The 23,972-nt window shown below is 53.2% G+C and overlaps 1 protein-coding gene and 1 long non-coding RNA gene across 8 annotated transcripts in view; one reads left to right on the top strand and one right to left on the bottom strand.

Annotated features, from left to right (window-relative positions):
- Positions 1–1,346: 1,346 nt before the first annotated feature.
- Positions 1,347–23,972, bottom strand: part of PDE4A (phosphodiesterase 4A) — a 44,457-nt gene continuing 21,831 nt past the window's right edge. For 4 of the 6 annotated variants that reach the window (XM_061422124.1, XM_061422123.1, XM_061422125.1 and 1 more), the window contains 14 exons: positions 18,552–18,743; positions 17,488–17,524; positions 17,294–17,364; positions 16,456–16,505; positions 16,183–16,295; positions 12,351–12,444; positions 10,623–10,846; positions 8,501–8,599; positions 8,224–8,388; positions 7,891–7,990; positions 7,589–7,743; positions 7,106–7,228; positions 6,067–6,249; positions 1,347–3,953 (listed from right to left, as the gene is read on the bottom strand). In XM_061422124.1, the coding sequence (XP_061278108.1) occupies positions 3,255–3,953; positions 6,067–6,249; positions 7,106–7,228; positions 7,589–7,743; positions 7,891–7,990; positions 8,224–8,388; positions 8,501–8,599; positions 10,623–10,846; positions 12,351–12,444; positions 16,183–16,295; positions 16,456–16,505; positions 17,294–17,364; positions 17,488–17,524; positions 18,552–18,743 (2,305 nt within the window). In that variant the 3' untranslated portion in view covers positions 1,347–3,254. Of the gene's footprint in view, positions 3,954–6,066; positions 6,250–7,105; positions 7,229–7,588; positions 7,744–7,890; positions 7,991–8,223; positions 8,389–8,500; positions 8,600–10,622; positions 10,847–12,350; positions 12,445–12,694; positions 12,770–13,935; positions 14,019–16,182; positions 16,296–16,455; positions 16,506–17,293; positions 17,365–17,487; positions 17,525–18,551; positions 18,744–23,972 lie in introns of those variants that run through there. The other 2 variants (XM_061422128.1, XM_061422129.1) reach the window with 2 other exon arrangements.
- Positions 12,838–17,140, top strand: LOC133250664 (uncharacterized). Of its 2 annotated transcripts, none has more exons than XR_009737372.1 (3): positions 12,838–13,039; positions 16,092–16,352; positions 16,972–17,140. It is a non-coding gene; the product is annotated as an uncharacterized LOC133250664 (long non-coding RNA). The 2 variants fall into 2 exon arrangements; XR_009737373.1 differs by having other exon boundaries at positions 12,880–13,039; positions 13,949–16,352.

Raw genomic sequence — 23,972 nt, 5'->3', positions numbered from 1 at the left:
CGTGAAATCGAGGCTTCTTAATTACCCTGATAAAGGTTGGAAAATGGGCTCCCATGGGTGGGATTAACAGTATTCAAACATGTGGATTGTTTCAAATATATCTGAGACTCGCTCACTCCCAACCTTGTATGAAGACACTAGAAAAACAAGAACTAAAATGTGGCAGCCTGGATGGGAGGGGAGTTTGGGGGGAGCATAGATACATGTGTTATGTATAGCTGAGCCCCTGTGCTGTCCACCTGAGACTATCACAACATTGGTGATAGGCTACACCCCAATACAAAATAAAAAGTTAAAAAAACAAAAAAGAGCTAAAATGCCGAGCCGGTCCTGTGTGAACTTGGGGGAGGATTCAGCTTTCCTGATACACAGCATAAGGTTCACGGGCTTTAGGGTATTAATTTTTGTTTTGTTTTGTTTTGTTTTAATGCAGCATTGAGTGGGGCTTCCTAGGTGGCACTAGTGGTAAAGAATCCACCTGCCAATGCAGGAGACATGAGACTCGGGTTCGATCCCTGGGTTGGGAAGATCCCCTGGAGAAGGGCATGGCAACCCACTGTAGTATTCTTGCCTGAAAAGTCCCCATGGACAGAGCAGCCTGGCAGGCTACAGTCCATAGGGTCACAGAGAGTCAGACAGGACTGAAGTGACTTACCACAGCATTGATGGTTGCAACACCATAATGGCTAGAATTCATGGAACTTTCAGATGTCAATTCTCTTGTGCTGGTGCATCAAGCTTACTGTCTTCACAGCAGAATTTGACCCAAGATCTTTTATCATGACCTGGCCACCAGATGTTGGAGGCGTGGACAATCAGATCCTCTCGGTTTCCAGGAACGACTTCGTGGTACCAGAAGAACCCGAGTTGCGTCAGATATGCTGCACATTCAGAGAACCAAGGCTTACCTGGGTCTGTGTGCTCAGTCACATCCAACTTTTGTGACCCCATGGACTGTAGCCCGCCAGGCTCCTCTGTCCATGTAATTCTCCGGGCAAGAATACTGGAGTGGGTTGCCATGCCCTCCTTCAGGGGATCTTCCTGACCCAGGGATCAAACACTTGTCTCTTATACTGGCAGGTGGATTCTTTACTTGGGTTTCCTAGCCTCCAAAAACTGTGTGGTCTGAACCCACACTTTATAACCCACAGCAGTCCCTGTGTCTGGACCTGGCTCAGGCCTGGGGGCTGCCTCTTGCCAATCTCTCAGGACCCCCTCAAGTTCTATCTGCCCAGGGAGGGGCAGGGACTGAGTCCATTCCTTATCCCTACCTGGCCCCAGACAGACAACTCAAAAGACACACCTTGAGAAATAGGATGGAAAAAGAAGCCACATCAGCCATGAAGATCGGTGAAAGCCTTGGTTTAATTGGAGACAAGATCGAAGGGTTGAGTATCAATCAGTGGACCGACTGATTGATCGTTAAACCAGACAACACTTGAGCAGCTCCCGGGGTGGGGGGGTGGTCCTGGGCTCCCCTCCCCTGGGTCCCTGGGGACAGGGAGAGGGGCAGCTGCTGCCCAGCCCTCACCTCCCCCTCTGATCACATGACTCCCTGTTAAACAGCACTGAGTCCACACTTCTGGGGGTCTATGGTACAGTTCGTATAATACAGCAGGAATGGAGACTCCCCCTGGGAGACCCCCCACCCCTCTTTCCCCTGACTGAGTCAGTGGGGGAAGGGCAAGTTTATTTTCCCTTTTTGCCTCTGTAGAATAATTTACAAACCAACCTTACAGTATGTACAAAAAAAAAAAAAAAGAAGAGAAAGAAAGAGAACCAAAAGAAAAGGCCCCCTCCGGTCGCCGGCTGGGACTGAAACTACTTTCGCTACAAAAATGAACCCTGTACAGCATCTTGGGGGTGGGAATGGGTGGGACTCCCCACAGGGAAGGACAGACAGATGGAAGGCTGGGGGGAGCTGGGGGCTACAGTACCGTGTGCTCAGAATCGGAGGGGAGGAAGATGAGAGAGGCCGGTCCTGCCCAACTGCAGAACCAAGCTGAGGGGCAGAGCGGATGGGGGATGTGGGGGTCTTTCCTTCCAAATAGTGCCCCCATGGCTTGAAGAAAAATGGCCTTGCATCTGTCCGTTGTATTGCTCCAGGGAACAGCTAGGGGAAGATGGGGAGGCTTGGCAAGGTGGGGGATGAAAGGAGAAATGACTCTGATGCCAGGGTAGGGTGGGCTGCCCAGAAAGGGGATGTGGGTGTACACCGTTATTGCTTCCTCCTAGGGCAAAGAGTTGGGGGAGGGCAGGAGGATGCTGGGGAGGGGGCATACCCAGGACGGGAACTCTGGGCCTGGCCCCGCCCCACTTGAGGTGCAAGTGGGAGCCACTGCAACCCCCTCTCCTATGGCCGTGGGAATCATTAAGGCAGAAACAAGAGGAGAAGCAGCTGGAAGGAAGGGGGGCGGCTCCAAATCATCCCCCCTCTCCAAACGCAGAAAATTCAAACTGAAACCCAGAGTGGAAGAGAAAAGGGGTGACGGGTGGAGAGGGCAGTGGGATCAGGCCCTCCTCAAACCTCAGATCCCAGGGTGGTGGTGTGAACGTCCCTCTGACACCCTCCCCTTGCCTCCTGAAGCCTCATGGCTCCCTCAAGTCAGTATTGCCAGGTTTGTGCAAAATGAGGCGGAAGACTTCTGGGGAGGGGAGGGCAGAAAGCCAGAGTAGGACTGGAGCTGGGGCCCCCCCTACAGTGGGCGACCCCTCCCCACACCTAGGGCCCCCACCCAGAATGGCTATTCCTGGCTGGGTTCTAGAGACCCTCCCAAAATTCAGAAGTCTGGAGGGAGATTCTACACCAGGCAAAGAGCCCCAAGAGGCCGGAAGACTAAGCCTGGAACCTGGGCGATGGTGGTGAGGGTGGGGGGCTGGAGAGGTAGGGTCGGTGGTGGGAGTGGTTGGACCTGGACAAGGGGAGCCGGGAACAGGAGCGTCTACAGTTGCTGTGTTTCATCCTTTTTTTTTTTTTTTTTCTTTTTCTAAAAATGTAACAATTAAAATTCCAAAAATAAAATCACTTCCGGGACCTCAGCCCCTGGTTCCCCAGCCCCCACCTCCAAAAAAGAGGCCCCTGGGTGGGGGTGGGGGGGAAAGAGGAAAAAAAGAAAAGAGAAAAAAAACCCACTTTTCTGTTTTCTTTTTTCTCAGGAGGCCCAAGAGTCTTTGAGGCAGTGGAGGAGGTCAGGGGGTGATGGTGGTGGCGGTGGCGGGTGGCACGGAGGCCAACCGGGTACAGGGGCTGACACTCAGGTAGGGCCACCAGCTGACCCCCAAGCTCCGGGAGCTGGAAGCGCTCCAGGAGTGGGATCCTCGCCGGCTGTCCCCGTGCAGGCACAGCATGCCCTCTTGGCAGCCTGATGCTCTTTTTGGGCCCCCACCTCGGCTGCCATGGAGGGGAGGCCCAGAAGGCCCGGGTCGTCCTCTGGAGGGGGCGGTGTCCTCAAGGCAAGTGGAGCAAGGCTATTAGGAGACAGGGCAGGGATGTTGCGGCAGCCCACACAGACATCCACGGACGCGCCTTGGGGCACGGACACGTCCTGGCCAGCTGCCACACTACCTGTGGAGTCCACTTGCCGGGTCAAGTACATTTCCTCTATCTCCACCTCCGCAGATGGATCCTGGCCATCAACTTCCAAAGGGTCTTCAGGTGGGGAGGCATCCTGGGCCATGTACAATTCCTGAATTGCAACCGCACCCGGGGCAGTGCACACCTCCTCCTCCTCTTCCTCGTCCAGCGTCAGCTCGAACTGGAACTTATCAGGTGGTGGGGGGTGGCCCGGTCCCCCAGGCTCCTCCTCGGGGGGTGGCGAGGGGCTCTGCCGAATGGCGCTGTAGTACCAGTCCCGGTTGTCTTCCAGAGTGTCCAGGATCTCTTGGGCATCTGGGTGGACCAAGTCAGCCCACGTCTCCCACAGCGGGTGTACGATATAGTCAATGAAACCCACCTGAGGGAGCAGAAAGGAAGCAGAAACCACAGATGGCACCACCATGCTGCGGGATCTGATAAAATTTAAAAGATGCTAATGCAGGGGACTTCCCTGGCCATCCAGGTAAGGTTAGGACTCTGCACTTCCACGACAGGTGGACAGGGTTCGATCCCTGATCTGGGAACTGAGATCCTGCATGTCACGCAGTGCAGCAAAAACTAAATAAAAATAAGAGATACTGATACCATCTGACCTAGCAAGTTTGCTTCTCCAGATCCATCCCTGGAAAAACTCTTGTGTAAGTAAGAGGGGGAAAAATCACATATGAGATGTAAACAAAAACTGGAAACACCTCTATATATACATCAGTCGGGAATTACTTTTTAAAAATGGTGGTAAATCACAGATATTCATGAAAGCCCCCCGCCCTTTTTTTTTTGCCTCTCTGTGTGGCTTGCAGGATTTTAGTTCCCAGAATGCATGCGTTCTCAGTTGCTAAATTGTGTACAACTCTTTGATATCCCATGGACTGTAGCCAGCCACGCTCCTCTGTTCATGGGTTTTTCCCAGCAAGAATATTGGAGTGGGTTGCCATTTCCTTCTCCAAGGGATCTTCCCAACCCAGGGATCAAACCCTTGTCTCCTGCATTGGCATGTGGATTCTTTACCACTGAGCCACCTGGGAAGCCCATGGGGATACCACACAGCAGGGAAAAAGGATGAGCTTAATCCATGTGTAATAAGGTGGATAGATTTCCAAGTCACTGTTGGGAAGAAAAGGTAAGCTATGTAAAAATAAGTATATACTGATACAATTTATACTTTTAACAAAGCTAAGCCCACAAACTATTCCTATTAAGTTACCTGTGAATATAAACGTGTAACAGAACAAATAAATCTGGTTTTCATCAGGGGTTAGGGGGCTATGTGGATGACCAGGGGACATTTGGAAGTGTCTGGACACAGTTTTGGTTATTACCACAGGAAAGGGAGAGTATTCCTTGCATCCCGTGGGTGGAGGCCAAGGATACTGCTCAACACCTTACAATGTAGAGGGTGGGCCCACCACAGAGAATGAGCCATCCCCAAACTTCAGTAGTGCTGAGGCTGGGTAACCCTGCATGGGAAACATACACACACCAAGACAGGAAGAGGAGATCTCACCAGGGAAGAGGCTAGAAGCAGGGAGAGTGAGAAACTCTCATGCTCAAAAGCTTTATCCTTTTTTTTAGGCCAGCTGTGCAGCATGTGGGTTCCTAGTCCTCTGACCAGGGATGGAACCCATCCCCCCTGCATTGGGAGAATGGAATCTTAACCACTAGACCTCCAGGGAAGTCTGCAAAGTGTTGTCTCTCACATGACCGTGTTTCTGTCCCTTTTGTTAAACAGGCAGATGACAAAGCTGAGTCATTTCACTTCATTTCAAAATCCATCAGGACTTCCTGGTGGCGCAGCGGATAAGAATCTGCCTGCCAATGCAGGGGATATGGATTCGATCCCTGGTCTGGGAAGATTCCATATGCCATGGAGCAAATAAGCTGGTGCACCATAGCTTCTGAGTCCATGGCTCTAGGGCCCAAGAGCCACAACTACTGAGCCTGTGTGCTGCAATTACTGAAGCCCACGCACCTAAAACTCGGGCTCCGCAACAAGAGAAGCCACCATAATGAGAAGCCCAGACACTACAATGAAGGGTAGCCTCTGCTCATTGCAACTAGAGAAAGCCTACAAGCAGCAATGAAGACCCATGTGACAAAAAGAAAAAAAAAAAAATCCACCAAAACTCAGGCCCAAAATGAGTGGCCAGATCACAGGGAAACCAAGAGGCTGAATGGACATGAGGTCTGTAACTAACGGTCAGACGAATATTACAGATGTTATGGCAGTTGCAACAAAGAGTTAGAACTGTCTGGGCGCAAATCTACAAATTAAGGAGTTGGAGGCTCAGTTCAGTTGTTCTGTGGAGCAGGAAGTGTTATCTATTTCTCATCATGATAGAGAAGGAAAAAACAAAGAAAAACTTGACATTGTGGATGGGCAGCTTAGGGCCTCCTGGGGGCCTTGGGGCTCGAGGCCAGGATGTGAGGTAGGGGGCCTTTCCCTGCTCCCTTCCAACACCCCGAGACTCTACCTGAGACTTCTCCACTGAGGCTGTGTGCTTGTCGCACATGGGACTGATCTCCATGCCTCGCTCACGTTCACGGTCGCCCTGCTGGAAGAACTCGGCCATGATGCGGTCGGTCCACTGGCGGTAAAGCTCCAGCGGCTTGGTGGGGTTGCTAAGGTCTGCGCAGTGCACCATGTTCCGTAGAACCTGCGTGGGGTGGGGGGACCTTTAGAGGCCATGGCCCCCGACCCAGTTTCAGGCCCCAGGCTTTCTTACTTTCCCTTTGGAAAGAGAGTAGGGGACGGTGGGGCAGGGGGGTGGTGGGTAAGGGGGGAGATGGAGGGAGGAAGAGGAGGTGAGGGAAAAGGGAGATGAGTGGAGGAGAGAAGGGGAGAGATGAGAGGTGAGTGATGAGCAAAGGGCAGAAGGAGGGAAGGGAAAAGAGGCAGTGGGGGACACAGAGGTGTGGGAGGAATGGAGACAGGGCTTGATGAAGAAAGGGAAAAGGGGGCTTCTCTGGTGGCTCAGTGGTCAAGAATTCTCCTGCCAGTGCACAAGACACAGGTTTGATCCCTGGTCCGGGAAGACCCTACCTACATACTGAAGGGCAACTGAGCCCGTGCGTCACAACTACTAAGCCTGTGCTCCAGAGCTCAGGAGCCTCAACTACTGAGCCCACATGCCACAGGAACTACTGAAGCCCACGCACCCTAGAGCCTGTGCTCTGCAACAGGAGAAGCCACCACAATGAGAAGTCTGTGCATCGCAACTAGAGAGTGGTTCTCACTTGCCACAACTAGAGAAAAACCTGCACAGCAATGAAGACCCATCACGGCCATAAACAAATAATTAAAAAAAACACACACTATGTTAAAAAAAGAAAGGGAAGAGGGAATTGAGTGAGATGGGGGAGACGGGAGTTGGAAAGGGTTAGGTGGCAGAGGAGAGAAAAGACAAAGAAGATGGGCAACCTGGGAGCTGGGGGTTAGAGTGAGGGGCAGCAACCCAGACCTAAGGGAGGAAGGGAGGGAAAGAGTCCTTATATGGTCTGTATGGGGGGCACCTGGATGCGGTCGGAATAGTTATCCAGCAAGAGGACTCCCGAGCTGGTCACTTTCTTAGTCTCCACCATGGTCTTCAGGTCAGCCAGGAGGGTCATGTGCTTGGACATATCCGTGGCCAGCACCTGTGGGCAAGGACTTGTCATGGGGGCCCTCAAAGCCTGGCCACCCTCTGTACCCACCCAACCCTAAGTTTTCACTGAGCACAATCAGCCCCTGTGGAATTCCCTGGCAGACCAGTGGTTAGGACACCCCTTTAGCTTCCACTGAAGGGGGCACAGATTTGATTCCCGGTCAAGGAACTAAGATTCCACATGCAGGGAGTGGGGCAAAAAAAAAAAAAAATCCAACCCCCACAACCTCCTCCCAAAGGACGATTCTCCTACTCGGGGCCTGTCTATCCCAGACTCAGACCAGACCCTCCCCAAATTCCCCTAGGCCCAAAGGCGACCTTCCGCACTGTCCCCGCCCCTCGCCCCGCCCACCATGTCGATGACCATCTTGCGCAGGCTCTGCCGCTGGCGCTTGCCGAGGTTCTGGAAGATGTCACAGTTGTCTTCCTGCAGCAGCTTGAAGCCCACGGCCAGGTGGTGATTTTCCAGCACCGACTCGTCGTTGTACATGAGCGCCAGTTCTGAATCTGGGTCCCAGGTCAGGTTGGGGCAGTCAGAAGAGACGACCCACCCAGGATGCCCCACGCTGGGAGAGGCCAGCGTAGGCCCCGCCCCCAACCCAGCGGGCCCCACCTCCAGCCCAGCAGGCCCCGCCCTCACAGAGGGCCGCTCACTGGTATTAATGAGGAACTGATTGGAGACTCCAGGGTGGTCCACGTCGTGGATGGCAGCCGCGAAGAGGGCAGCGAGAATCTCCAGGTCCGTAAACACGGCCTAGGGGCGGAGCAAGGGGGTCAGAGAAAGGCAGGGGTTAGAAAGATCGGGAGTCAGAGAGAGGGTAAAAGAGAAATGAGAGAGTCAAGAAAGATGGGGGTCAGGAGAGAGAGGAACAGGGTCAAAGAGAGATGGGAGGTCAGGGACTCAGGGTCAGAGAGATAAACAGGAGATTCAAGATGGGCAGGGGGGGAGGGGAGGCTGGAGAGACGGGGTGCCCAGGTGGTGCTCACATCCAACGCAGGTGTGGCCAGCAGCACATGGGTGGACTGCAGCACATCGGCTGCGTGCAGGCTGTTGTGGTAAGCCACATCCGGGTGGTAGTGGTCCTCTAGGGTCAGCATGTATGTCACCATAGTGTCCACTGGGATGCGGAACTTCTTCAGCAGGTCCCGCTCCTGCGGGCAGAGGTCGGGGGATGGTGGCCCTCCCTGGCCCTCAGCTCCTCACTCCTCCCTCTCCCTCGCAGCTGGCCCCACTCAGCCCGCCCTACCAGGAATCTCACCGTACCTGGAATATTGTGTACATGATACAGCTGAGGGAACGCCCCCCAGCGTAATCTGACACGCGAAAGATGTTCAGGCCCCACTTGTTCAGGTTTTCCAGTTCCTGGTGGAGACGGAGGCCACAGGTCAGGAGCCCCTGAGGCCAGGACCCTCTAGACTCTCTTCTAGGAGTTCAGAGGTGTTAGTTGCTCTGTCTTGGCCAACTCTTTGCGACCCCATGGACTGTATGTAGCCAGCCAGGCTCCTCTGTCCATGGAATTCTCCGGGCAAGCCTACTGGAGTGGGTAGCCCTTCCCTTCTCCAGGGGATCTTTCCCACCCAGGGATTGAACCCGGTTTCCTGTGTTGTAGGCAGATGCTTTACCATATGAGCCAGGTGTTCAGAACCCTAGTCTGCATAGTGGGACCATTATCACTCAACCAGTGGGTGATGTGGTCAGCAGTATAGAATTTACCACCCAGGTCCTACTGGGCCAGAAAATAACAAAGCAACCCCAGTGTCTATTGAGTGCCTATAAGCTACCCAGCACTGCACTAAGTGCTTGATTTCACATAGCAGGTGAAGGAATCCAAACTCCAAGCAGTGACAAGACTCACCTAAGACCTTACATCTCACAAGCAGCAAGGCTGGGATGTGAACTCAGTGTGGCTGACCCAAAAGCACGGTTCAGCTTCAGTTAAACTGCTCTTGGGCACCGGGAGGAAAGGAACATGGGCTAGTTTTTCATGTCTTTGCAGAATTCAGAACAGTGCCAGGGGCTTCGCTGGTGGTCCAGTGGATTTTGCACTTCCACTGCTGGGAGTGTGGGTTCAATCCCTTAGTTCAATCAGGGAACTAAGATCCCTCATGCCCTACTGCATGGCCAAAAAAAAAGTGCCAGTACACAGTAAGTGCTTAATCAACACTGGGTAACTGCATATAGCACTGGCCATTGCTGGCACATGGAGGGTTACAAGAAAAGTCAGCTGAGTGAGCCGCTGAGCTTGTGTCGAGTCCATTGTACAAATCAATGTGGGAGTCCTCTGGCCTAAGATTTCACAGAAAAGCCAGGAGGTGAATCCGGGTTTGGTCTGTAGTGGATGCTGTTGGATTCTGTGCAGATTCCTTCCACTGGTAAGCATGTCCATCCCCCAGCTGCTGGAGCTGTTACACATTCTCACAGCTGTCCTTTCTCAAAAATCTGCTCTGGGGGGAACACGAAGATCCCACATGCTGTGTGGTGTGGCCAAAAAAAAAAAAAAAAACTTCACAAAACTGCTCTTTCTGTACTAGAGCTATGTAGAGGGGGTGAGGGCATTCACCCTGGGGACAGCCTCCAGTCAATGACAAAAGGTCAGTGCAGCCAGCACAAGACTTTCCTGGTGGTACAGTGGATAAGAGTCTGCTGCCAATCCTGGTTCGATCCCTGGTCTGGGAAGATCCCACCTGCCATGGAGCAACTAAGCCTGTGAGCCACAACTGCAGAGACAGTGCTCTAGAGTCCGAGATCTGCAACTACTGAACCCATGTGCCACAACTGCTGAGCCCACATGTCACAACTCCTGAAGCCTGTGTGCCTAGAGCCTGTGCTCTGTAACAATAGAAGCTACTGCAAGAGAAGCCCATGTACTGCAACAAAGAGTAGCCCCCACTGCAACTAGAGAAAGCCAGTGCACAGCAACGAAAACTCAGTGCAGCCAAAAATTAACTAATTAAAAAAAAATAGGCCAGCAGGCTTGCCTCAAGGTGGTTCAACTCAGTGGTGCTGTTCATACGTTGACTCCAGCTGAGACCACCCGCCTCTTTGCTCATTAGCTCCTTCCTAAACTGCTTCCTGGACTTCCCAGAAAGCACTAGTGGTAAAGAGCTCACTTATCAATGCAGGAGATTCGGGTTTGATCCCTGGGTGAGGAAGACCCCCTGGAGGAGGGCATGGCAACCCACTCTAGTATTCTTGCCTGGAGAATCCCATGGACAGGCACACAGCGCATACTGGTTCCTTCACTCCGCCTTTCCTGAGAGTCTCAAAGGGCAGGTATACCGCAATCCTCATCTCAATCTGACCCAAAGCCCAGTCCTTCACTGCCCCCGCCCCCAGAACCCTGCCCCTCCCTCTCCAGCCCCGCCCCCGCTGAGGCCCCACCCACTTGGGCTAGGAGTTCCTCTTGATCAGTCTTCACACCAAAGCGGGGCATGCTGGAATCGTTGAGGCTGCTGCTATGCATCAGCTTCTTCACTCCGGTTATCTGAGACATGGGCTGAAGCTGTGGCCCAGGGGCCGGGGGCTGCTGGCAAGGTCTCTGCCGTGGCGCTTGCTGTTTCTCCCGATCTTTGATCGTGGGTGATGGGATCTCCACTTCATTCCGCTTGTCTGCGGAAGACAGAGGAGAGGCAAGCATGGTTACCCCACTGAAGCTCCTTCATCTGGCTCTCAGACCGTGCCTGCCTTACCCCTCAGGCCCTGAAAATTCTCACCCAGGAGGTCAGACCTAGTCCTGGTGTCATGCTGTTGGTTGCTTATAGACTGGAAACCAGAGCGGAGGTAGGAATTCTTCTGGGAGGTGGTGGGCTGGAGTGGGGACCCCAGGGCCAGAGGAGAGCTGTGGGGTAGCCCCAGTCCAATCACCAAGTTTGGCGAGGGGGTGGCATGCGAAGTCAGGAGGCAGGGTCGGGGCGCTAGAGAGGGCTTCTGCCTGCCTCGGATAGGCAAGGACCCTTCTCGGGCTGGGAAGACAGGCCCGCGGTGACCCAGAGGACTGGTTGGGGTGGACAGCGCTGGGAGGCGGGAAGGAAGGGTGGTCTCTGGCTCCATGGGCCCACCCCTACCCCCTGGACATCAGCCTGTCTGGGGGCCAGCCCCAGAAGTCTCTTTTCCTGAGCTCTTTAGGCCTTCCAGAGTCCAGCCAGGGCCACCCATTGTGACCTGGGTCCCACCAGTCAATGACAGGGCCCAAGAGGGCTCATTTGCATGCTGTGCTCTTATTGGCTGGGTCTTCAGCATTCAGGCACATCACACACTCAATGGTGGGAATGTTTGAAACCTTCTTTCCAGCTTGGCTGGGGGGGCAGGTAACCTGAATTGGGGAACTTTGGTGATCAATTCTGAAGGTGAAATTACCCTGACTTTGTCAGGGATAGTCTCAGTTAAGGCTCTTGGCTTCAGGATGAGGGGAAGGCTGACCTTGGAGGTCATTGTGAGCTGAAGGGTTCCAGTGAATCTGAGGTATTCTACCTTTAAGTTTCTGAGTTAAGGAATTCTCCAGAGTTTGGGGAATCACTGTATAGGTTTAAGCTAAGCAAGAGAATCCTATTGAATTTGGGTATCTAAAGTTTGGGGGTCTACTGAATTTGGAGGTATTGTACCAAGTTTGGGCATTCTATTGAATTGGGGAGATTTCAGCTTGGAGGTTTTTTTTAAAGGTTTGGGGGTCTTTATGGGCTTTTAAGGGCAGGAATTCCCTTATATTTGAGAATTCCACTGAGTCCGGGCATCTCTCTTGAGTTTGAGGGGTCTTCTGAGTTTGGGGCAAGGAAATTCAAGGTTGGAGATTCTACTGAATTTTGGGAGACTTTGAGTTCTATTTGAGTTTGGGGGTTTCTTGGGGTCCTTGAGTTTGAGTTCCAATGGGGTCCCACTGAATTTGGAGGGACTTTGCAGCTTTAAAGTAGGGGTTCTACAGGAGTCGGGGGTCTCACTAAATTGGAGGGTATCAGAGTGTAGGAACTTTTGACGTGGTGACTTTGACCTTTGGGGAGGTGAGTCAGGGTCCCTTGGGCAAATGTGTGCAACAAGACTCAGGGTCTGGGGTGCCCCCCAACAGTCCAGTTATGCATCCCCCCTGTCACACACACACACAGTGCTGCCCTTCACTCACCCAGGAATGTGGTGGAGATGTACTCAGAGACCTGGTTTCCTGACCTGCTCATCTCTGACAGGTGTGTGAGTTCACGGTTTAGCATCCTCTTGAACTAAGGTGAAGGAGGCAAGAAGGAAGGCATGATGGGGTGATGGCAGGGGTTGGGGGGGTAAGGTCAGGCCTTCCCAAGAAACCTCTGAAGAACCCAGGAGCCCCTCTCACTTCTCTGCTCAGCCAGCACAGCCCTCAGCAGGCTGTGAGAGGGGAGGGGTCAGTCCTTCCTCTCCTCCCAACTCTCGATGGGGGTCCCCAGGCTTGGGGAGTGCAGCCCTCCCTCTCTGAGGAAGGGGGCTTCCTCTCACCATACTCCCTCTTTCTGCCCCCAAGGAGGAGTCAGAGGGGCACCTGTGGAAGGGAGGGGCTCCTGCTTAACAGGGAGCCAATGGGGTGTCAGGAGAATCCCGTCACCATGGTGATGGGAGTCTCCTTAGCAACTCCCCCTCCAACCAGCTGCTGAGCTGGGGAAAAGGGGGCAGGCCGTGGGCCCCTTAACCCCTGACTTCCCAGACCTACCCCTGGCCCAGGTCTTCCCAGACAGGGACCCCACACGCCAGGGTCCTGGCCCCGCAGCCCTCAGCCTGGTTTGAAAGGAAGGAATGCAGTCCTGAAATTCTGGGTGAAGATGTTTGGCTGGGGCAGGGAGAAGGGTGAGCAGAGGAAACCCTAGTTCAGTCACTAGGGGAGGGGGGGTTCCCATCATAGCCCCCTCTCCCCCAACCTCAGAGGGGTGGACAGATGCACAGATGGACAGGGGATGCCTAGAACCAGCCCTGGGGGCTCCTCTGGGTCTCCCCGTCTCTCTTCACACAAGTGGCCGCTGTGACATTGTGCATGAGGAGAAAGGGCATCGGCTCCCCACCCCCAAGCTCCACCAAAGCGCCCCCTGAGCTGGAGCCGACTGTCCAGAGAGGCAGGAGGGACTCTTGGCAGGAAGGGTGAGCCTGCCCAGCCCACATCGGGAGAGGCACTCACTCCTCCCAGGGCTGCTAGAGGCCCTGGGCACCCATAGAGAGACACACATCCACACACAAGATGGACCCACAAAGTCACACAACCGCACAGAGTCACAGACCCCCCACTTACACAGTGCTACACAGCCCCCAGACACACACATCAAGGAGCACACACAATAAAGCAGTCACTGAACTCAGGGTCACATGCCCCAGAAAAATCATGCAGCTCTGGGCTCATAAACATGGCCCAAAACACACCACCACAATCAGAACCATGTGATCTCGGCCAGGGCCATCCCCCAGTCCATGACCCAGGCACACAAGCCCACGGGCCTCAGGCAGCCCCCCACCACTCCAGACACACACACACATGCACGCTGCGGTCACACCCAGAGAGAGACCCACACCCCCAGCCACCCACCTTCCACGCCCAGCCCCGGGCCACACACAGAGACACAGTCACCAGGCTTCATCTCCAGGCCACACACGTGCACAGATGCACACACAAGCCCAGACCGGGGGCTGGAGGGTGCGAGGTGGGAGGGCCAGAGCTGGGTCTCTTGCCCATCCTCCACCCTGAGTTCCCCTACCTGGTCCCACCAGCCCACCAGCCACGGCTTGGAGCAGGTCTCGCAGAAGAAATCCACCAAGGGCATCGTGGAGTCTTGGCCCCGCTCAGGGCTGCCGCACACAGAGGCTGGGCTTGGGGAGTCCCGGGGTTAGCAGCTATTGTGGCAGGGGGCGGGGTGCTGGGCAGTGGAAGGGGGAGCCGCGGAGGGGCCCAGGCCGGCCCAGCAGGGCTGGGGGGCTCCCTTCCCCTCCGCGCTCCCGGCAGCAGCCCTGGTTACATGGTTTGCCTGCCGTGGGCCCTGCTGGGCCCCCCTGCGGCAGCAGCAGTGGCTGGAGGTGGCCGGGGACCCCTGCCCATGGGGGGAAGGTGCAGGGCGAGGGTCCCGGGAGGAGGCTTCGGAGGCTCTGGGCTCCGTGTGTTCGCCTGTGTGTGTGCGTGTGCGTGCTCACTGCAGCACTGGCAGGCTGCATGCAATGTCAGGTGGTGCTGGGGGTGGGGGGGGCATTAAAGGGGCACTGGAGCCCACGGGCCTCAGGCAGGACCCAGGTGAGGTTGCCAGGGATGGGCAGGGAGGCACACACACCCGGCAGAGGGCATGCCCCCACCTCGCCGTGGACACACCCAGCGACAGACACACACACCCACATGCTCCACACACCAACACACAATCAGACACAAATTCCACTCCACACCACTACAGTCAGACATTTGACAGACCTGACCACACTCTGACACCCAAATGCTTTCAGTCCTATGCTAACCACACAAACACATACACACACAGTCACAATTCTGTTGTTCAACACATTTCTAGGAATACAATAGAGCACACAGAGGTACAAATACCTCTAGACACCCATTCCCAGAATATGGACTCACAACCAGAAGTGCAGACACGCACTAAGGGATAAACACCCAGATACTGGACACACTTGCAGACACACTCAACACACCCACAGACACACTTGTAAACAAACATGGATACCCGTATGGCCTCAGACACAAATGTGCCCTGACTAATCTATAAGGGAATACGCACACTCACACCCACGCTCCACACGCACATACCCCATTGCAGAAATACACCCGCAGACCTACATTCAGACACACAGTCACATTCTCAGATGCTCCACACATACCCTCAGGGACACAATTGCCCTAGACTCACATGTTCCCAGACAAACCTCCACCCACGGGTGTGCGCACCCCCCAACACAGACGCCCCCACCTGCACATTCATTTCCTGACAGGCATCCTCCCACCAAGCTGTACAACTCCAGGTGGCATCATTCACATTGCCCGCTTCCTGAATGGCGCCCCCTGGAATTGTGCAGTGCACAGTCAGCACAACTGTACATGGATGCCTTGCACTCTCTCCTGTGGCCTTGCAAGCACACACACACACACACAGAGTCACAGACACATGGAGATACACACTCAGATTCACAACTGGACTAACTCACATCTCTAGACATACACACCCCCCTGGTACAGCCCCCCACACTGACAGCCCCACATTGTCAGCTGTGCATATCCTTATGCCCTCCATAGATACACTTGTGCATGCCACTCCTGATGGATCTTATTGGGATACCCCCCACTCCCCTCCCCTCCTCCCTGCCCAGCACTGCAATCGGGTAACCAACAAACAGTCATATAGCCACAGATACACACTCATAAACCATACAAACACAACCTGCTCCCCCCAGGACAGAAGGTCACCTAGGGACACACACACCCCCCCCACACACACACACACCAGGTCTACAGGAGATACAAAGTCAGATACACACACACACACACACACACACCCCCCAGGTCTACAAGAGATACAAAGTCAGATAACACACACACATACATACACACATACACACACACACATCCCAGGTCTACAGGAGATACAAAGTCAGATAACACACACACCACACACATACACACACACACACACACACACCAGGTCTACAAGAGATACAAAGTCAGATAACACACACACACCCCACACACACACCAGGTCTACAGGAGATACAAAGTCAGACAACACACACCACACACACACACACCAGGTCTACAGGAGATACAAAGTCAGACAACACACACCACACACACACACATCCTAGGTCTACAGGAGATACAGAGTCAGATAAAGGACACCCAGGGTCTGACCCCACCCCACAGGCTCTAATCACAGGTGGACCACGCCCATTGGCCACGCCCCATAGCTAACCCCGCCCCCAGCCGTTGGCTCCACCCTGCTGCTCCTACACACCTTGTGGGAAGCCATCTCGCTGACGGAGCGATAGGTCTGCATGGTTTCCAGCTGCTCCAGACACCAGTCCAGCTCCTCCAGTGTCTCTCGGGCCAACTGCTGACACGTCTCCTCTGGGGAAGGGGCAGCCGGGGCGGTGACTGCGAGGGTTCGCATGGAGACCCCCAGAGGTGATGGGGGCCCGTCTGATGAGTAGGGCGCTGGGAAAGGGGGCGAGGGACCCCGCACTGGGGCACCACGAGGGGCCTTTCTCATGCCCTTGGGCTTGGTTACCTGATAGCGTGGCCTTGCAGACGGGGGTTGGGCCGCCCAGCGGGGACCGCCTGCAAAAAATCGGGCCCCAACCTCAGCCTGGCCCTCCCCGTATCTCTGCCTCCCTCTCCATGAAGAGTTCTGACTTTCCTTTTTATGAGCCCTCTCTGTGTGTCCCAGGCATGCTGCCATTTACTCTGCCCGCTGCCTCTCACAGAGCCTCACAAAAACCCATTTTACAGATGAGGAAACTGAGGTTCACGAAGGTGGAGCCAGCTTCCTCAAGACTATATGGCTGGTTGGGTCAGACCCTGTGTCTCCAAAGTCCCTGCTTCCCTGACCATCCCTCCCCCGAGTTCCTTGAACCCCAGGATAACTCTACCCCCACCCCCCGCCCCCCAGGGCTCCCAGAGGAACCAGCAGCTCTCAGCCTCACCCCTGCCCCCAAATAAGAACTACTTCTATTCAGTGAGCACTTACTATGTGCTGGGCAGTATTCTAGCACTTTCTATACATCACCTTCTCAACTTCTTACAGCGGTTTCCAGTTGACAGAGGCAACACAGACGGCTAATTGCCTGGCAAGCTGGCATCACTGCCAGGAGTGGCTCAGAGGCTGGGGTGGCTGACCACTCATGACCGCAGCCTTGAGTGTCCATACCCCTCCATCTTTGTTTATAAAAGTTTCCCCGACTTAAGAATTTGAATCACAATGGTTTACTGGCTCAGTGGCAGCTGTTGGCTAAACAGAGGCTCAGAGAGGTCAAGTGCCTGCCTGAGGTCACACAGCAGCTGTGAGAGTTGGACCCAGGTGTGTTGAGCCTCATGATCACAGGCCCTGGGGCCCAGCCTCCACTTACTTGTTGCTGGGAATGGGCACATTGGTCAGGAGGGAGAAGTTGCTGCGAACGCTCCGGAGACTGGCCAGCACCTGGGTGGGGGAGCCAGGGTGAGGAGAGGGGCCCACCCAGAGCGAGGAGCTGGGGCTGGGCCCCTGTCCCCAAGTGTAGGGGAGAGTCAGAGCCCCTTCCCTTCTTAGGGGAGGGGGTCTTACCTGGGCAAACGGCGTGACGATGAGGTCCTCTGCATGCCTGCAAGGACAGGGGTAGGTCAGGGGTCCTCACAGTGGGGCTCCCAAGGGTCTGGGGTGGACAGGGGCTGGGGCTACCAGAAAAGCAAGTCACTAGGGTGTCACTCTGTGGGGGACTGGGCCCTGGGAGGCTGGTGGACAGGAAGGGGGCTCTGTGGGGTGGGGGAGGGGTGCTTATACCTCACAAGGATGGTTACGCTGCAGGGGCTTGTTCTGAAGGAAACGGTCAGGGAGAAGGGTTCAGGTGGGGCAAGGTGAGGTGGCGCAGAGACAAAAGGAGGGTGGTGAACACACCTCAGAGGCTGAGCTTGGAGAAACTAGTAGTGGGGAGGGGGTGGAGGACAGGAGCTGGGGGGAAGGGGTGATACAGATGCCTCACTGGGTCGGGACAGGACTGGAGGATTCAGTAGAGGAAGAGGGCTGAGGAGATGGGGGTGCTCACACCTCTATGCTATTGTTGCTTAGTTGCTTCAGTCGTGTCCGACTCTCTGCGACCCCATGGACTGTAGCCCGCTGGGCTTCTCTGTCCATGAGATTTCCCAGGCAGGAATACTGGAGTGGGTTGCCATTTCCTTCTCCACACACCACTATAGGGGCTGGTTTAGGGAAGCCTAGACATGGGGAGGAAGAAGAGGGTCAGCCGAGGTGGATCCTCTGGAAGTGGTAGCCAGGAGGGGCTCAAGTGGGGTTCCCTTGCTGGAGAGATGGGATAAGGTGGGGCCAGGCCCCTGAAACCAAGGGGTAGGAGTGGGCATGGGCAGGTTGGGTGGGTGGGCACTGTAGGGACATGGGTGGGGCTGGGCCTCGGCTCAGAGTGGCCAGGTGGCGGGGCAGAGACAGGGTGGGCACTCATACCTCACTGGGTGGGTATGCTATAAGGGGGTTGAGTCCTCAATAGGGAATAAGGGCGCTGTTTAGTTTTTGCCAAGGACCATGGGGTGGGCTGGGGGTTGGGCAGCCCCCGTCCCCCCTTGCTGGGGCCAGGAGGCCTGGAAGAGCCAGCCAGGGGGGAGATGGCAGGTGCTCACGCCTCGCTGGTGACCGACGAGTTCCGGGACATGGTCTTGGGTGACATGTCATAGTCGCTGTCTGAGCGGTAGAGAAACGACTCCCGGCGCTGGCTGGTGGCCGCACCAGCATGCAGCACGAGGCCCGGGCTCGCCTGCGAGTCCAGCGGGCTGCGGCCTGGCGACGGTGTCGGTCCATTCTCCGCCTCCAAGCTGCAAGGGGTGGGAGGGAAGAGGGGTCAGTGGGCTGAGATGACATTGAGGGGGGGCGTCGAGAGGAATAAGGAGACCCAGGAAATTCCTGACAAGAGAGACAGATACCTCAGAAAGGTGGGAGACAGGAAATTAGAGAGACCACCTTTGTGTGCCTGGTCCTGCTGCCAGAGCTAAGGGACACTGCCGTGACCCAGACAGACCATGATCTGTGCCCCTCACAGACATGACACTGCGAGGGCTGGTCTAGAAACAGGCCAACCGAGCAGCACTGCACATCCCCAAAAGTTGTGGGGTCTTCCTCGCTCTGTTCTTCCCTTGGTACCTCAGAGCAATCAAATCTATTCAAGAATAATCTGTCTGCTTCATACCCCTTCCTTGGCCAGCCTGCCCATCATCACTTTCCTGGGCCAGGACATTTGTCTTTGCTCTGGCCCCTAGCTGCTTCTGTTTATACCCCTGTCTGCTTCCCTCAGCAGCCAGAGGAAGCCTGTGAATACCCGAGTTGGGTCACATCCCTCCTCTGTTTAGAACCTTCTCTGGCTCCCAGTTCACTCAGAGCCAAAGCCAAAGTCCTTGCTGTGGCCCACAAGGCCCTGCCCCCATACCCACTACGCCCTTCATGGACTCTGCTGCAGCCATAATTGCTATCTGGCTGTTCCCTAAATATTCCAGGGATATTCCTGCCTCAGGGCCTTTGCACAGGCTGTCTCCCTGGCCCAGATCTCCAGTGGCTCCCCCCTCCTCTCAAATGTTGCCTCTTCAGGAAGGCCTCCCTCAACCAACCCATCTGAAATATCATCCCCTGCCCTTACATTTCATATTTCCCTTCCTTAAAATAAATACTACTTACCCAACACATTCTATGTTTTACTTTTCCGCTGTTTGCCTTCCCTTCTAGAACTAAGCTCTACAGAGCAAGGATTTTTGTCTGCTTTGTTCACTGCTGGATCTCTGGCTAAGAACATGGCCTGGATGCCCAATAAATGTTTACTGAATGAATCAATCTATGAATGAATGAATGAATGAATATACAGGCTGGATGGTGCCATCCAGGGAATTAAAACTAGGTGGGTGGCTGGAAAGGTGATTTTTAGCTGCTGTGGTGGAGGCAGGTCTCTCTGAGGAGGTGATATCTGAGCAGGGCCTGAAGGATGAGAAGGAGCAGGCCATGGGGTCAGGAGGTGGGAGAAAGCACTCCAGGGTGAGGGAACAGTAAGTGAAAAGGCCCTGTGGCAGAATCTGTTTTTTGTTGGAGGACCAGCAAGGAAATTGGTGTCACTGGAGTGGAGATATAGATAGATAACAGAGACACAGCTAAATAGAGGATACAGCAGGACTCCATTCTGTTGGCACTGGCAAGACAGAGCCTCTGGATGAGGTAGGAAAAAGCTGGCTATGCCACTTCCCAAATGTACAACTTGGGGGAAAAGACCAAATTTCCGTTTCCTCTTCTGCAATATGGGGGCAACCACTGCCTGCCTCAGGTCATCCAGGTAACCAGCGTTAACACAGGTAACACGCTCAGGGTGGTGCCTAACAGGGAGCTCAAGAAACATTGGCAGCTGTAAATCTATCAGCCCCCTAACTGTAAATCTATCAGTATCCCTGGGGAGGGAACTCACCTAGGCAATTGATATGAAGGTTTGAGGATAAGTCTGGGGAGCTGTGTGCCTGTGACATGCTGTGTGACCTCAAGAAGGTCACTGCCCTCTCTCGTCTGTGACTCTGTTAAAATGAGGGTGTTAGACTGGTCAGCAGATTTCAGGCTGTGCTCTGGTGAGTACAACCGAGTAGGGAGAGAAGAAATAGAATCCTCCCTGCACTTTCTGGTCCTACTATTGAATGTCGGTCTAAGATTTTATTTGAATGTTCCCTCTGCTAAGAAATAAACCTGAGGGAATTCTCTTGCGGTCCAGTGGTAAGGACCCTGCATTTCTACCACAGGGGGCCCAGGTTCCATCCCTGGTCAGGGAACTAAGATCCCACATGCCATGTAGCCTGGTCAAAAAAAAAAATCTGAAATCTCCTAGACCAGGACAGCATTACCAGCTTCTATGCTGCTGCTGCTACTAAGTTGCTTCAGTCGTGTCTGACTCTATGCGACCCCATAGATGGCAGCCCACCAGGCTCCCCCGTCCCTGGGATTCTCCAGGCAAGAACACTGGACTGGGTTGCCATTTCCTTCTCCAATGCATGAAAGTCAAAGTAAAGTTGCTCAGTAGTGTCCAACTCTCAGCGACCCCATGGACTGTAGCCCACCAGGCTCCTCCGTCCATGGGATTGTCCAGGCAAGAGTACTGGAGTGGGGTGCCATTGCCTTCTCCCACCAGCTTCTATACATGGACTCTTTTTCCTGGGCCAGCCCTGGGATGGGGGGATGGGGGGGAGGACTTCACTGCCTCCATTTTACACATGAAGAAACTAAGGTTCAGAGAGGATGATTGGTTCCAAGTCACACAGTAAGGTCATGGTGCAGTCAGAATTCCACCCCAAGTCTTGGGATTCCTCAGATCAAAATCTTAACTGCTGCCCTCTGTTGATGACCCCCATCAGAGCACATTCCCCTCATTAGAGCAAATTTTTCCAGGGGCCAGGCAGCCAACATAAAAAGCAGAGTGGGGCTGGGGGCCCTGGGTTCCAATTATAGGAAAGAAACCGGAAATTTTAAATAGTTGAAAACTCAAACTTCTTTTGAAAACAAACTTCAGAAAACATTTTAAAAACACTGAACACTGCTCTGCAAAAGACACTGTCAAGAGAATAAAAAGACAAGCCACAGACTGGGAGAAAATATCTGACAAAGGACTGGTATCCAGAATACATAACAAACTCTGAAGATGGACTTCCCTGGTAGTGCAGTGGTTACGAATCTGCCTGCCAATGCAGGGGACACAGGTTCAAACCCTGATCCAGGAAGATCCCACAAACCGCAGAGCAACTAAGCCCATGCACCACAGCTACCAAGCCCACGTGCCAAGAGCCCGTCCGTGCTCCACAAGAGAAGCCACTGCAATGAGAAGCCCGCGCACCGCAACTAGAAAGAGCCCTTGTGCAGCAACGAAGATTCAGTGGAGCCAAAAATAGATAAATGAAAATTTAAAAAGAAGACAACTCAATGCAAAAATGAGCAGAAGTATGGACAGTTCACCAAAGAAGATACACAGATGGCACATTCGCACAGGAAACATCATTCCTCCTTAGGGAAATGCAAATTAAAACCATGAACTATCCCTTTGCACTTACTAGGATGCTAAACAAACAAAAATTGACAAGGATACCAAGTGGTGATGACAAGGATCCATCCTTGTCACCACAAGGATCCCATCACTGATGGGAATGCCAAGTGGTACAGCCACTCTGGAAGACAGCTGCTTGGTTTCTTATGAAAGTGAGCATACCCTAATTGTACAATCTGACAACTACACTCCTATATATTTACCCAAGATAAACGAAAACATGTCTGCTCAAAAACTTGCTGACTAGGGACTTCCCTGGTGGTCCAGAGGCTAGGACTCCACGTTCCCAATGCAGAGGGCCCCAGTTCGATCCCTGGTCAGGGAACTAGATCCCACATGCTGCAACTAAGAGTCCACATGCCTCAACTTAAGATCCTGGATGCCACAACTAAGACCGGCCCAGCACAGCCCAAATGAGTATATATATATAAAAGCCTGCTGACTAGTGTTTATAACAGTTCTCTTCATAATCACCCAAATCTAGAAACAACCAAACCAAATGTACATCAACAGATGAATGGATAAATGGTAGCAGATCCATGCCGTGGAATGTGTGTATGCTTAGTGGCTCAGTTGTGTCCAACTCTTGCGACCCCATAGCCTGTAACCTGCCAGGCTCCTCTGTCCATGGGAGACATTCCTCCAGGCAAGAACACTGGAGTGGGTTGCCATTTCCTTCTCGAGGGGATCTTCCTGACCTAGGAATTGACCCCAGGTAGACTCTTTACTGATTGAGCTATAAGGGTATTCAGCAATTTAAAAAAACACAAAAATAAACTACAGACCTTTGACTTTTTTAAATGGGGTGTTTTATTAGTGGCTTGGACTAAGATGGTTGTGGTGAGTTACTGAGAAATGGTTGTATTTGGAACATATATTTAAAAGAAAACCTAAGGGATTTATTTATGAATTATTTGTGCAGGATGAAGGAGAAGAGTCAGTGATTTCCTTGACTTATGATATGTCCTGATAAACCCATCATAAATCGAAAATATCAAGATAGCTGAGGGCTTCCCTGCTTGTCCAGTGGTTGAGAATCTGCCTTGCAATGCAGGGGATCCCTGGTCTGGGAAGATCTCACATGCCACGGGACAACTGAACCCAAGCAACCACAACTACTGAGCCTGTATTCCTGAGCCCACAAGACGCAACTACTGAGCTTTTGTGACATGACTGCTGAAGCCCATGCACCCTAGAGCATGTGCTCTGCAACAAGAGAAGCCACCACGAGAAGCCCTGTGCACCGCAATTACAGAGTAGTTGCTGACTGCTGCAACGAGAGAAAGCCCTTGAGCAGCAATGAAGACCCAGTGCAGCCAAAAATAAATACATAAATTTGAAAAGGATAGAGAGCCTAGAAATAAACCTTCACATATATGTGGTCAAATGACTGTCAACAAGGAAGCCAAGACCATTCAATGGAAAAAGGACAGTCTTTTTAAAAGATGGTGCTGGGAAAAACTAGTTACCCGTTTACAGAAGAATGAAGTGGGATCCTTACCTTATACCATATACAGAAATTAACCGCCAGTAGATCAAACATCTAAATATAAGGGCTAAAACTATAAAACTCTTAGAAGCTTCATGACATTGGATTTGGCAGTGATTTCCTGGACATGACATCAAAAGCACAGGCAACAAAAGAAAAAATAAATTAGGGAATTCATCAAAGTTAAAAACTTTTGTGTATCAAAAGACTATTCAGGGAGTACAAAGGCAATCCATAGAATGGGAGAATATTTTTTTAATGGTCCTTTTTTTCTTTTTTCGGCTGCACCATGGGGCACATGAGATCTTAGTTCCCTGACCAGGGATTGAAACTGTGCCCCCTGCAGTGGAAACTTGGAGTCCTAACCACTGGACTTCAAGTAATTTCTGAGAGAACATTTTTGCAAATAACATATTTGATAAGGGATTCATGTCTAGACTGGGCTTCCCTGATGATTCAGACTGTCAAGAACACAATGCAACTCCTGCAATGCAGGAGACC

Source organism: Bos javanicus, chromosome 7 (assembly GCF_032452875.1).
Source record: "Bos javanicus breed banteng chromosome 7, ARS-OSU_banteng_1.0, whole genome shotgun sequence".
Taxonomy (NCBI): Eukaryota; Metazoa; Chordata; class Mammalia; order Artiodactyla; family Bovidae; genus Bos; species Bos javanicus.
This window is presented reverse-complemented; position numbering and strand designations above follow the sequence as displayed.